The sequence below is a fragment of the Brachyistius frenatus genome, unplaced genomic scaffold (assembly GCF_029030835.1).
Source record: "Brachyistius frenatus isolate BFR_SWC_R1_liver_20210118 unplaced genomic scaffold, ASM2903083v1 Contig_33, whole genome shotgun sequence".
Lineage (NCBI taxonomy): Eukaryota > Metazoa > Chordata > Actinopteri > Embiotocidae > Brachyistius > Brachyistius frenatus.
The window spans coordinates 2,982,328-2,997,485 of record NW_027210632.1 but is presented as its reverse complement, the minus strand read 5'-3'; the positions used below and the strand labels follow the sequence as shown (position 1 = coordinate 2,997,485).

Genomic DNA, 15,158 nt, shown 5'->3' with positions numbered 1-15,158 from the left:
TCAAGTAAGGTCATTATTCCAGCTTCCAATTTCTGTAAATATCAGATTAAAATGGAATTATATAAAAACCGCCTAATATATCCACCCCATAACTATTTACCATCTTCGTAGAAAAGTACCATGAAGTCTGACAATAAGGTTCCATTTTAAAGTACGGAAGTACAGCAAAACCTCAGTAAATACACGCAGCTAGCGGAATGAAGCAGTACTGTGTAGAGATATGGATCATGCTCTTGTGAACCAAATCACTGTGCAGCAGCAGGTCGCGTGTGATTAATCAAGCCATTCTCAGGATGTGATTGACCTTTCTCGAGTCGTCACATCCTTGTCACTCCTGAAGCCCCAGATCACGACATGCAGAGCAACAATCTGGAACATGCAGCCAAAGCCAAGCAGCAACATGTTGGTTCATAACGCAAGCAGACAGCAGAGCTGCACACTTAACACAGAGCAGGCAGCACCACAAGCACAAACATGTAGTCAAATATCAAATATCCACAATGCCCTCCAACCTTGTCTCTCCATTAGATTAAACCCTCAAGGCGCTCTAGAGATAAATTACAATGCACCAAAGTCCTCTTCCTCTTCTTTATAGAGCAGATAGATAAAGCAGGCTGTCAAGAGTGCCCCGGCCAGCTACAGTGACACACATAGAGTAAAGACATACAGTTCAACGCACCGAAGACAGATTAGTGTGGTACACAGCACATAAAGGTTGTTTATGCTTTAGGTTTTTTTGACCAAAAGCTACAACTAATCTAACATGAATTTAAGCAGACAGACATACTGGATACGTTCAATCAGTGTGACATATAGTACAGACAAGAAGATCCACAAACATGAAGAGAGAGTGAACAAGACATGAAAGGAAAGCAAATATTTGCTTGGATTAAAAAGTGTTCAATAGAACTAAACAGGCTGATATAGAATTTGCTACTTTATGCGCATCTGTCCAGGTATATTCATCAGCACCTCATTTATATGTTCAGCACAGTCCGTTTAGATCATTTGAGGCTGGAAAACAAGCCTCCCATTACAGCAACGGCTGATGGAAAGCTGCATCCTTTAAATGCTCCTCTAAACGGCAGCAAGCGCCACAGGGATTGCATGACTGGTCATCTCTCATGTTTTGCAGTTGCAGGTCTCCATAATTATGGCAGAGAAATTCAGGCCTCATGTCTTTATCTCTTTTCCCGGGCGCCTAATTAAAACTGATCAGCATGCAAAATGGTGGGCATAGAAACGTCCATCAGTCTTACAAATACCCCTGGAAAATATCAGCGCAGGTTTGTTTGGTCTCGGGTTTCCCTCAAGTTAATTTACAAAGCGGTGCGCAGCTACAGTACAAGAGGGCGGTCAGCCTGCACAGAATTACGAAGAAAGAAAAAAAAAGAATCCATATATGCCTCTTTGGGCTCTGCAAGGCTTAAAAGCTTGGGTCCATTTCAAAATGGGACAAATCTAATAACAGGAAATCAGATAATGATGACAGAGAGACAAAGGTGAGATGAAAAGCAGCATCCATTTCGAGGTTGTGGACCTGCCATGGTACATTTTTCAGTAATGGAGAGATTAAAACCCATCAGTCTGAGTATTGTTCAACAAAAGGGCAGGATTTCTTTCGCAAAGGTTAAAGCAGTTTCTCATTTTTGATTAAATAATAGTTAGGCTTCAATAAATCAGTTTACTCAGGGGGAAGACAGCATAATTGTTTTCTGCTTCTTCAACCACCATCTGAACTACATGTCCTATTTTACTCACCTGCAAACAGGCCACTCCTATCCCCACAGCACCAATGACCAAGAGGTGGTCCGCCAGGAACTGCTCCAGCTTCGTGATGCAACCGCCCTGCAGAGTCCAAAGTTAAAAATCGTATCGCAGACAAAGCATACCTTTTAACAGATCAGATTGTACACTTCTTAAAGTTTGCTCTGTCTGCATTTCCGCATGGCTAACATCAAAACTGCTGCAGCAAATAAGAAGACATCCTGCAGGACACGCGTGGGTTATAACACAGATCTCAAAAAATGACATTTGATTTTTCATCCCGAACCTACACGCGAAGGTGGACATATTCATTATGTTTATGCCTCTGCAGATGATGCGCCGTGCGTGGTAAGAGGGGGGAGCTGAAGAGTTTGACACGCGAAGGTGGAAAAGCGTACTCGGTGCAGCAAGGATAATCATTCAAAACCTCATCTATTATTCATTTCCAGAAAGCTCGTTTCATCAGAGAAAAGCTTCAGACTACAGTATTTTTTTGTCCTTGTTTTCCTCCTTCTCTCTATTATATTTTAGGTAGGTATCAGGGCATGAGGAAATTTCAAAAGTGCTCTTGTGAGTGTACGGTAAACATTTTGGCTGTGAAATATTGTTGAACTTATTTTGTGTCTTTCACAGTCTAAAATAAGGCAAAAAAAAAATCAGTTTCAGAATAATTACATTTGACACGAACTGTTTGAATTAGTCAGTAAATTGTATGAAAACAGCAGGGATCAAAGACTCATTGATCTGTAGAATACGGCTGTGCCATTTTGGATCGTCCACAATATTCAGCTGTAATTCTTCTATGGTAAAAATTTGTCCGCTAGCGGTATTCATGATAACGCTGCGAGAGGACGCATTTGCATCTATAATATGGACATGTCGCATGCGCTTTCAAACAGGAAGGAAGAGTTCGTTCCTAAAAAAAAAAAAAAGTCCGTCTGCCATTTAAAAATGGTTTGGCTACAAAATTGATTTAACTGGGGAGGCTGTGGCTCAGATGGTAGCGTGGGTTGCCCACTAATCGGAAGGTCGTGGTTCGATCCCCGGCTCTTGCTGTCCTTGGACAAAACCCTCCGATGGCGTACCATCGGTGTGTGAATGTGCTCATGCATGGCAGCTCAGTCTCATTAGTGGGTGAAGCGCTTTGAGTCCGCAAGGTGATAAAGCGTTATACAAGTGCAGACCATTTACAATAGTTCAGACGTGAATCAAACGTACATTTCTTCTGTCATGTCAGCGAGACGACAATGAACAGAGCAGCTAAACAATCACCCTGAAGAAGAGCACAAGTTTGTCATGCTTTAACTTTTGCCAACACACAGTCCAGCTGTAAGTAAACTCCCTTCCTCCATCTTGGTCTCCGTGGTCTTGTCTGCTGTCTACGATCCAAAAAACACTCTCTTGATATCACTGTAATGGATATACAGCAGGTAGTGACTTTAAAAAAATTAAAACTGTCCTGCATGACAGCATTCAGCTGTTACAAATGGTTCTTATAACCCATCTGGGGGCTTGATCATCCATTAACTAACCATTGTGTTATTTTTGAACAATTAAAAACTGTACTCTATATGGCCCAACCCCTACTTGAGAAATTTCAACACAACCCTATGTGATAATTGTGTGTTAGGGCGAATCTGGTATTCCACTGACCTCCACCTTGTAGATGTTGGAGGGGTGGTCTCTCTTGCCACAGAGAGGGGTGATGGTCTTACAGCAGCTGTCTGGCACCACCCTGTTTCCTGCCTGCTTTGAGGAAACGTACACGCTCAGCGTCCAGTCGTGGGAGTCGTTGCTGCCGCAGCACTTGAACTGGAGAGACGGGGAGACGGGGAGAGAGGACTTTGGTTTCATGATGTCACAACACTGCAAGAAAAGCATACATCACATCTTCTCATCGTAATATGCGATCCCTTTTAGAAGTTTAATATGTTATTTAGCTGAAACCACTTCCTAACGTTTGTATTTTTTTTTTACACTTTACAATTTTGGCAGCTGAAAGGAGAAGCATTATTTTTCCTGTAGCTTTATTTTTCCTGGCGATTTCCTTTTCCTTTTTGGAAGAACGATCTGTGTGAACTGTAATGGAATACTTGAGTTTAATAGGATGCTGAAATGCAGTAGAAGACACTGCTCATTACTCTACTTCATGCGTGTATATGACAACTGCAGACAGGATAATGAAAACTACAAATTACAAGGTCATGTTGCTGAATAGGGCAACGTATAATCTTACACAAACTAAACAAATTATCAGAAGGTTTGGCAAATATATTCCGTACATCCTGTTGTAGTCTGTCCACAGCTAAAGTGATGGCCTCCTTCCCTGGCTGGGCGTAGTTCTCCGTCATAGTGTGGTTGAGATGCTGCTTCAGCTCCTCACTCAGCTGGAAATGATGAACAACGAGAGAGACAGCAGACATGCACAGTAAGAAACGGTGTGTTGGAGAGGGAGAGGGAGAGGGCGGGGCGGGCTGCTAGAATATCATTTTTGGGAGCGTCTCAGCTAAGTCTATTTTTGTAACCACACCGAAAGCACGAATTTGTTATCACCCACGGAACACATCCAGTACACGCAGAACAGGAGAGCGAAGAAGTGTAGGAGCAAAGAGTGTAAAAGGTGAGTGTTGGAAGTGAGTGGGAGGATTGGGGCACGATAGACGGGTAACATTTCCCAGCCATCTGTGATCACACAATGCAAAAAATAAGGCTATAAATTTAGCTCTTCATGCGTGTATAGATTTGTGCGCGCGCGCACACACACACACAGAAGAGACGACAAGAAATGGAGAGAGGATGAGAACCCTTATCTTTAAAGTGATTCTGAACCCATTTCCATTATAATAAATGTCAGAGCTCACCCGCAGATAACAAGTTGCTCTTTGCAGTCCTCGCTGACTGACAGGCAGATGTTTGGGCGATAACAAGATGCTAAGAACTGTGTTAGCTACACAGACAGACCGGTCGTCATCGGAGGTTCACCTAAGCTGCTGTGTTGGGAGGCCTTTAAAACTGGTGAGCTTAATCCCGCACCCTCCCTCTCAAGGCGGTTTATAGTTATTAGGTTTTGCCGTGCACATTACTCATTCCACTGATTTTTCATACAACCTCAATTTATGTATGTAAACAGTTAGATCATTTATTTTCTAAAAACCTCTCAGCACCCTTTTAAAAAGGTGTATTTTTCTGCTTTTAGACATTGTAAAAGGATGGATACTTTCATTGGTGTGGTGAATTGCCGGTTTATTTTCAGGCCTTCAACAGGAGAGGCGGTGCTCAAAATCACAGGTCTCCCTCCCGCCATAGCATCTGTTGCCCAGAGATGTTCAAGCTAAATGCAATTAGATGTGACCTGCAAGAAGTTGCTGAAGTGCAGTTGGATTCTGTAATGGTAGCTTGTCATCAGCAGCAGCCTCACACAGCACATGAAGAAAATGCAGCAAAGTCCAGGTGGGCCCAAGAGATGTCACAAATGTCAAGCAAGTGTACAAGAGCCAACACAAAAATATAAGAAAAATCTGTTTATTTTTAGCCTTTGCCTCACTTCCTTACTGCCATCTTGACAATTGAGTATATTCCAGTTTTCCTTCACTGCAGAGCTTTAGCTATTTTGCAGAAGGTGCTGCTCTTCGACGCACACCCAGAGGGAAAACAGCATATGTGCAACTCAAATCCAAAAAGCAATTAAAACATTCCCCCAACAAAACACCAACGCTGCCTTCATCCAAAAATTATGTCAGCTAACAAAACTGCAAGAATATTTTCAAAAGAGAAACATCCCAACAGATTAGTTCCACGATGGTCATTGTGAAATAAGTTTTTAACGTTATCTTCCAAATACAGTGTGAACACAGTACAAGGCTAACCCTTAAAAAGTCTGACCACTGTGGCATCCAGGTAAATGCTGTACTAGTTCAGATACCGTTATTTTTGAAAAGTTGAATTGCAGTGCGAGCATTATGTCTCCTGAACTGGCTTTACGTTTAACTACTGAACTTGCTTTGGCAGCTTGGCTCTAATAAGTAATAAATAATCAGTAATCCCTTACCCTCTGGTAGTAGACATAAGCCAGCACTCCAGCCACCAGTTCAATCAAGAAGATCAGCAGCAGGCAGAAGAAATACTGTGGATGAGAAATGGCACATAGGGAGAGAAAGGACGGGAGCAATTGAACAAATTAGACCAAAGACTTCAATTCACGCAGACATTTCAACTTCAGAATCATCAGCACAGTTGTCGCCTCAACTAACTCACTGATAAGTCGAGTTGCTTACACTCTCAATATAAACTTCCATCAACTGTCATTGTGGTGCATCTGTCACTTCCAACGCAGATGGCAATGCTGCACAAAATGAGACAACCGGAAAGCAATTTGACAGGCTGTGGCATCAGATTTCTCTCGGGCATCTTTCACGGAGCTCTCGCCACTGCTTGAAACCAGCTCCATTGTGTATCATAATAACCGACGCTCAAACACCAGCTTGGTAACAACTAAATGAAGGCGTTTTAAATATTCACAACCACATAAACATTCATTTCAATACCGCAGCAAAACAAAAGGATCAGAATATTAATGTAATCAACGACTAAAAATCCATACCTCAGCAGCTAAAACTAAACAAGGCATCCAAAACCAAACAATAGGGGCTCATCGTGAATGACAAGCGCTCTTGTACGTGCTGAAAAAACAGAATGTAGTTATGTAAACTGCGTATCAAACAGACTGCACACACATTTTAAGTGCTTTGACAGACTGAGTGAGAAAGATCAAAACTACATATTTCTCGAGCACAAACTTTTCATTGTTCATGAAATGGTTCCCACCCCCCCTCACAAACATGGCCCATGCTACATAATGCAAACACACACACACACACACACACACACACGCACACACACACACACACACACGCACACACGCACACGCAACTAATTAGGCCCAGCTGTCGCAGAGCGGGACAGAACAGTGTGACAGCAGCACCAGTGCTGCTTCGCTCGAGAACATTATGGAGAGACAGATGCGTCGACCCGACCCGCGACGACGCACCAAACAAAACAAAGACAAACTATTGGTGACAAACAGCAGCGGGGAGGCAATGATCAGTTGTTCTCCTCTATTTCGGAGTTATCGCAGTAAAAAATAATGACAATAAAAGAAACACAGGCTGTTCTTTATCGCCTTGTTACAAGATCTAAAAAAAAACACACAAAAAACACTACAGTGTGTGTGTGCATGCTGCCCACACAAAACACTAACTTCACCCCCTCTGTACTCACACACTTACTGTACATCCTAGTATCATTCATTACTCTCGCAAAGCTGATCTATAAATAGCACATCAATGTAGCTGGGAGAAAAAAAACCTGCATCACACATTCGACATCCTCTACCCATCAACCTCTTTCACTCCTGCAAACCCCCTTTTGCTCTCCTATTGCTCCATCCATCACCAGCAGAAAGACACATCTATAAATAGTCCTGCAGCAGTGAACGTTCACCTCCCGCCTGCTTCTCTCCCACTGGGCCCCGTCGCTATAAAATAATGAGGACAGCAAGGGCCCCGCCACAGCCATTTGTCAGCATCTAGTGAGAGACCTTAAGACTGGGGTTATCACAGATGAGTTGCAGGTTATGTTGTTGAATAGGTGTCATGTAGTTATACAGATCAAGCAAACCTTCGTGTATATGTGGGCAAGCATCGAGATGACAATCTAGGACCACCAACCAGTGAGTCGGACCTTCAGCATCATTATGTTGGCTGGGCTCAAATGCCCAACGTAACAAATCACCAACCTTTTCCAGAATAGAATGTTTGATATACGTTTTCCTTTGATGTATTTCCGTCCATGACACCTCTTCAGTCCTTATTTTTCATAATGATGTAAGGTTGCAAATTTGCAGTTTCACTGATGTTCACTGATAAATATATTGTGATATTTCTTGTTAATATTTGTTGTTCATACTAAGTGGCTAAATACATGAATGAACTTAAGATTTCTCAGAAAACTACAAACAGCGACATAAAACTGTTACCTGTTCAATAAGCAAATGTGTGCAAACAAAATGTAATACTGTTGTAAATAAATGTATGAGCACTCTTGCGAAATATAATTCACACACAATTTCTTTACACATCCACACAGTACTATACAATTAAGCCACACCCTTACAACTACAAGCAGAGGTAGGAACCCCCTCCCCGTGTCTCCCATGTCCCCCGTGTCCCACCATAGACAGACAGCTTCTTTGCTCCCGGATCACAGCACAGCAGCCCAAAAAGCCCGTGACCACCACCAGGCTGCCAGCCAGGATGAGGATATATGCCGAGACAGCAAAAGCACTGGAGGCCAGCAGACTTAAGTAGTCACTCTTCTCCACCAGTGTCCAGACTCCTACACCCAGGACAGCAGCTCCACCCACCTGGAACAGAAGGGGGGAGAGGAAGAAAGGTGGTAGTGGGGTGATAAAGATATCAGAGTATAATGGTTACATTGAGAGTGTAGCAAAAGGTTATCAACATAAAAGATTCAAAAAAATTACATAAAGGCACAACAAGAGGATGAGACATAAAATGGGGAAACGTGGCGTTATGGATAACTTGAACAGAGGACAGAAATAGCTTCAAAGCCAGTCAGTTAAAAGTCAAACGCATAAAATGCCGGTAGAGCAAAACAGACAAGTACAGCACCTCTCAGGGCCGGAAATGACAAATAGGAAGTGAGTTCAATGCTTTCAGATGAGTCACAGATGTATATATAAAAAATAAAAAGCAGGAACACAAGAGGAAAGTGGAAGAGTGGGAAAACGGCGCATTAAGGAGGGCAGAGAGAAAAGAGAGGAAATAGATAGAAACATAGAAAAGTGGCCACAGGAGCAGTGGGATGTCAGAGATCAAGTCCGGCCATAATGTCCACTTCCTCACAAACAATCCTGAAGGACTGATAAAAAGGTGGCATCCAGATCTGTTCTTCTCATCTCGTGAGTTTCACAGGCGGACAAATAGGAAATGCCTGAGAGTGTCTCACCCCTTCATCCTCCCATCCCTTTCCTTCAAAAGCAAAGGCCACTTACTCACAACAACACATGCCCAACCAAGGAAGCACCACTTAGATATATTGTATAAGGCCCTATGAGAGATGACTATATTTAACAAGTAAATTAGTTTTAATATAGAATTATAACAAACTGACATATCTCTAAAATGTTTTAACATGGGCCTCTCAATCAACCTCTCTGCATTAGTGTCCTGCCATCTTTACTAAAACTGTTCATATAAGAGGTATTCTTAAACAGCTCAAAAGCATTTAATCTGAAGTCAGTCACGTGTTGAATACAAATCCCTAAAAATCCCCATTTAATATGAATACATGATTGAATCCATTGCATCCCCATCAAAGTGGATTTAGGATATTAATCAAAGATGGCCAAGCAAATTTAAATTGAGTTTCATCTAAATTGATATTCAATCCAAGTTTTAAGACAGAACACAGATATTTATACATGCCTATTTAGGAAGATTAGTAGCTACATGTTTTGTCAGGAAAGATGAAAAGAGGCAATATAAAATTATGACACTGTAAACACACAAAAAAAAAAATCAACTCGCAGCGAGCCCACATTGAAATCGTGCTGATGAAGCACACTATAAGAAACATATTTAGAAGATAGCAAGGATCAAAGCCGACAAGGCATTGCTCCCAAGATTGATGTACGTTATGATGGTGCAGTGATGGACAAAAAAAGGAAAGTATAAAAAGAGCAGCGTGGGTACAATATGGAGGAGAGCCTGTGGCTCACGGAGTAGAGGAATGCATTAACTGAAGCCTGAAGAAGAAGCTCGTTCCCTTTTCTCTCTTTAACCTCTCCCACGCACAGGTCGAACTCGCTATTCAAAACCTTCCCCTTGACTCCGTCTCAGACTTGGTTTTTAAACTTAAATTTAAAGCTTATGTAATGCGGTGAGGTTTTTGTGAGGAGAGGATAGGTTTATAAAGACCATTGCTTACTCATTGCCACTTACCCAGAAGAGAAAGTTGAAAACAAAGAGCAGGTACTTGAGACACACCGTCAGCCAGTCTTCTTGGTCATCCTTGTAAACTGCCGACATCTTCCTTCCAGCACTTCGGTTGTGAGACGGCAGATTTGTCTTTCTTTGTGCACAACGGAGATAATGGGAAATTCAAAATTTTGCAGAAAAAATATTCCTTCAAAAACTATGAAATCATGCAGTTCAAAAAAATATTCTTCACATGTCGCATGAGCTAAAACACTGCAAAGGTGTGGAGGGATGGTGAGTTTGACCCTTTCCTCAATTGTTCCCTTTAATACTGAATGTCATGGCAGTTGTAGCATTAAACAAAAGAACACATGACAAAGATAATGTGAAAGAAATAGATAAACTAACTGACCGGTTACATATTAATCTACAATGTATAAGAGAGTGAAACTTTCTATTGCTCAGTGTCAGTCATTAAATATCTTCGTCTTATCTCTTGTGTTTTGCCTCTGCCACCCAAATACTGTAATGTTTATTTGAGGCAAAGGAAAAGAAGTGGAATAAAAGAATAACCCACAAACAGAGACACTACCAGGAAACTCAAGCGGCAAAAGAGAGCTGAGCTTATTATGACATGTGACCACTCTGCATATAATGTGTGCCACAGCAACAGAGAGTAATCAGCATATTTTGTTTCACAACAGAGATACAGCTGCCCGTCAAGCATCACAACAAAAGCAACATCTCTGCAGTATCATCAAGTCATTTTTCAGTATTAACAATTTTCATGCTTAAATGCGCTGTAAAATAAAGTTACTCGAGAACTGTTCTCACATTTGTACTCCTTCAAGACGCACACAACTCCAAGTGGATCAAACAGTAGTATCGAGTAACAATCCCAAAGGGCCTTTCGGTACAACTGAAAAAAAACTTCACTCATACTCCCAAGCTGATATCATTTTTCTTTCACCACACTGCAGCCTCTGATATTGTAATGCTAGACTAGCAATACTATTTTCCCACTGAAACTCGATCTGCTCTACATTCATTATCAAAGTCGTAGTAGGAGTGCATCTTACTGGTTGTTTAGTGATGCTGCATCTAACTTCACAGCGTTACCTCCTCTTGTTATATCACAAAACCCATCTTTAAATTGTTCATAGCACTGAACAGACCATAAACCTCGGAATGATTAATTGAGCGTGCAGTTTCAGTTCTGTAAATAAAAGGCCATGAGGTGGGAAGCACTTCCACACCATAAAACGGATCAATACATTATACGGCAGGTATTGTTTTCAGTCAGCCGGTTACACTTCCAAAAGAGGAGATTGTAATTACAGGATCTGGGTGAAAATGTGTTGGATTGATAATAATACTGTCCCAGACTTAACTAGAAAGAGGTACAGCAAAATATGGTGAGCTTTGTTAGACATGTTGGTTTGTCCACAAATACAAGGAGGAAAAAAAGATTTATTTGCCCAGGTTTTCAAATATTGGATCTTCCTTCATCCATGAAATATTGAACGGAACGGAGGTTCATTTGCGGATATCGGCCGCATTTTCTATAGTTTCCAATTGTTTTGGATAATCCACAGACTTTATTCATATGGACTAGTTGATTCATTTTTTTTTAATTATTTTATTATATGACATATTAAAGCACTGTTACTGGAAAGGCACATTTCCGATGGTTTGGTTTCCATGTCATTGTTTTTTTCAATGTCACAAACACCCAATGATGACAACACCCATCGAAGACAAACGCTGATACATCTCAACAAGCTATCTGTTGGGCGTCCGGACTATTTAATACAGCTGGGCAAAAAAAACACAACGCAGATTAATTGCCTTATTTATACAGCATTTTAACTTAAAGTAATATTATAAAGAGTAAAAACTAAAATACTGATAAGTAAATATACAATACGTATCTCCAGTAGGCTAACTTAAGGCCGTGACAACGACAATGACATCCCTGCTGTGTCCTTATATATATATATATATATATATAGTATACAGAGTTTTAAAATCTGGTGTCTGATGAGACATTCCCGCACTCGCTGGATGAGTGCATACTGTGTGCTCTATGGGTACACCAGAGGAACCAGTTAACTTCCGGTTTAGCCCTATGCCAACTCGAACTGAGCTGAAATAATTAAATTGTGCCACCAGACTTCCCAAATGTTTTCGGAACAAATGGATCAGTCATTTCGCAAGGGTTGTGATGCTCAAAACAATTCGCCCACCGTTTTACAGTTTCGAAGAGCAGACCAGAGAACGATGACGCAATAGGTAGTGATTTTGCAATTACTCTCACGTGCAGAAGGGGGAGACAAAAGTTCCGCACTGCAAATTAAAATAGTAACGCTCCAACAAAAAGTAATTTGTAAACGTTTTATCTGTCACCTAGAAAGAAAAAAAAAAAAAAAAAAGGACAGTTTAATGAACTCACTTACTGGTTAACAATCTTTTGTTAAAGTATACTAGCCTGAGTGAAGTCCCTAAACTCGCGTTAAGCAAGGCCTCTTTAATCCAGATGCGTGGACTTGAAACGACAGTTACCAACGTGGTTTCTTCAAGGAATAATAAACCCTTGTGGACTTTGACCACTGCAGGTGTCCTTCAGCGTTACAAGCTGCAGATAAACAAACGGAATCTGTCTCTTTTGCGGTTTAAGACAAACTTTCCCCCCCCCCCCTCCCCTCTTCTTCGGGGATCAGACGTGAGCCCGAGCATCCTGGAAAAAAAAAAAAAAAAAAAAAAAACACCTGCGACGTTGATGCGCAGGACAAAGTTTAACCGAATTATTTCACAGTTGCGTCGACAAACAAACGTTTTCGTCTCACAGTCGACCAGATACTCACCGAACCGACGTATAGTGCGGGGGGTGGGAAAAGCCCTCGTTTTGCAGTTATTCCCGTCGACCCCAGAGAGTGCAGCACTGCAGCAGTGGGCGTTTTGTCCAGTCAAAGCTTGTTGCTTTCAGGCTGTCCGAGACAGTTTGCGCCGATGGTGCGTTTGAGTGCAGCTCGTAATTTTGACACAGGCAACAAACCGTGGTTTTGAAATAATAGCCACAGCAAGGAGCCACAGCCTTTCAGTTTCAGCTGCAATTATGTTCCTCACATGAGATATATATTTTGAACGTAACGTAAAGTAACGAAAAGTAACGAATACTTACTTTTCACAAGTAACGCAAAGCTGAATATCACATTTTATATTTGTACACTGAGAGCTGGTCACACTCCTGGTTTTATACACCTTAGTTTGAACTGTGACATCTGGTGCTGACTGGTCGACGACCACCTGAAAATCTACCTGCAGCATTACAGGAAGGATTTTAACTGACTTCCTGTGTTCCTTTGCGTCCTGTGCTCTTAATTTGGAAAAAAAAAAAACAATGTCCGTACCTGATTTGCCCCTTTTATTGTTTCATTAATGTTGCAGTTGTGTAAATATATTTCTGTGACACACTAAGCCCTTGGAAAAATGGAGGACAAACTGTTTTCTATCTGATTTTATCTGTTTGCTGAGAAAACATCCATTACTGCTTAAAGTACTTCCTTGAAGTAACGTAGCAACAAAGTAACAAAACATTGGTACGAGTAACGATAAGTAACTAAAAGTAACGCAAACACACTACGAACAGATCGGGTCCAGTGTACACCCAGGACATGGTCCAACCTTACACCCCATCCCGCTCCCTCCGCTCTGCTTCTACCAATCGGCTTGTCGTTCCCTCGCTGCGAGCTAAACACTCTACAAAATCACTGTCCTGGCTCCTAAATGGTGGAATGAGCTCCCCACCGACATCAGGACAGTGGAAACTCTGCACATCTTCCGCCGCAAACTAAAAAACACACTTCTTCAGATTTTACCTTGAATAGTACTTCTACTAGTAGTGCTTAAAATGGCACTTACTGATAGCACTTTGTAGTTTGGCTTTCTTGAAGAAATTGTATTTTCTTGATTTCTGTTGTTCTGGGTTTTGTACCCTCATGGGTTGAAATGCACTTATTGTAAGTCGCCTTGGATAAAAGCGTCAGCTAAATGAAATGTAATGTAATGTTACCTTACGTAAAAGTCACTAATATAGCATGTTGTCCAAAATATGAAAAAAAAAAAGAAAAAAAAAAAAGTCATACAATAGCATGTCGTCCAAAATGTGAAAACAAAAGTCATACTATAGTATGATGGTTTGGTGATTTTTTTTTTGGGGGGGGGAACAAAAAGTTATGCTATAGTATAACGTTGTGGACTAAACACTACGGCATGACTTTTTCTTCATATTTTAGACAACATACTAAAGTATTAAGTATTTAAAATTTTTGGGACGAAGAAAAAGTCATACTATCATACATCATACTATAGTATACGACATACTAAAGTCTTAAGTGTTTTATATTTTTTTGACTGAAAAAAAAAGTCATACTACAGTATGACTTTTTATTTATTTTTGGGACGAAGAAAAAGTCATACTATAGGATGACGGTTTGGACGAAATACTACGGTATGACTTTTTCTTCATATTTTAGACGACATACTGAAGTCTTCAGTATTTCAAAAAAATTTGGGCCGAAAAAAAACATCATGTGGCGTCATATATCGTATGACTATTTGGTGATTTTTGGGTCGATGAAAAAGTCATACGTATGACGGTTTGGACGACATACTATGGTATGACTTATTCTTCATGTTCTATACGACATACTAAAGTCTTAAGTATTTTTTATTTTTTTGGCCGAAAAAGAACGTCTAACGACGAATCGTTGGACGTTCTTTTTCTTACGTGAAGTGATTTGCCTTTTTGGAGGCTTTATCATATTCACGTCATGTAACAACGAACATTTTTACAAAAAACAATAGGGCTTTCTCACCGATGCTCGGTGCTCGGGCCCTAAAAAGAAAAGGTGTAAAAATAGAGCAGATTTGCTTTTGCTACAGTAGTGCTCTGCATCCATTCATTTGAATTTCACAGTATATTTGCCCAGTTTCAACATCTGTTTGATTTGATTTGTGCCTATGTAGCTCAATAGAAAGGTGGGTGTTTGTTCCATGGAGAAACTGCAGAAGAAAAATGGCTAGAATCTGTGAAGGATTGAGTAAATAGAGAACTACAATAAAATGCTGAAAAATGTCTTGCATCTAGATATGTTTCAATTGAAATGATAAACTAACAAGAGGAACTAAGACTGTTATGATGTTTTTTTTTGTTTTGTTATTGTTGCATGGATATAGTTTTGTAGAGGTGACACGTTCAACTCTCAGGAGTGTCCTGGTCCAACAGAGCAAAATTTGAGCCACTCAGCTCCTGCTTGTTGTGCCTGACCTCTTGTGGTCAGACTGACCTGGAAGCCACAGGACAGACTGGCCTCTTCAAAGAGAGAGGACAGT

The 15,158-nt window shown here is 40.9% G+C and overlaps 1 protein-coding gene across 4 annotated transcripts in view; it reads right to left on the bottom strand.

Annotated features, from left to right (window-relative positions):
• The window catches only part of tspan11 (tetraspanin 11), an 83,734-nt gene extending 71,010 nt beyond the window's left edge, over positions 1–12,724 (bottom strand). For 3 of the 4 annotated variants that reach the window (XM_069700390.1, XM_069700387.1, XM_069700389.1), the window contains exons 1-7: positions 12,629–12,724; positions 9,789–9,918; positions 7,997–8,188; positions 5,816–5,890; positions 4,050–4,154; positions 3,421–3,579; positions 1,762–1,848 (exon numbers count right to left, since the gene is read on the bottom strand). In XM_069700390.1, the coding sequence (XP_069556491.1) occupies positions 1,762–1,848; positions 3,421–3,579; positions 4,050–4,154; positions 5,816–5,890; positions 7,997–8,188; positions 9,789–9,875 (705 nt within the window). In that variant the 5' untranslated portion in view covers positions 9,876–9,918; positions 12,629–12,724. Of the gene's footprint in view, positions 1–512; positions 637–1,761; positions 1,849–3,420; positions 3,580–4,049; positions 4,155–5,815; positions 5,891–7,996; positions 8,189–9,788; positions 9,919–12,628 lie in introns of all 4 variants that reach the window. The other variant, XM_069700388.1, reaches the window with a different exon arrangement.
• Between the last annotated feature and the right edge of the window lie 2,434 nt (positions 12,725–15,158).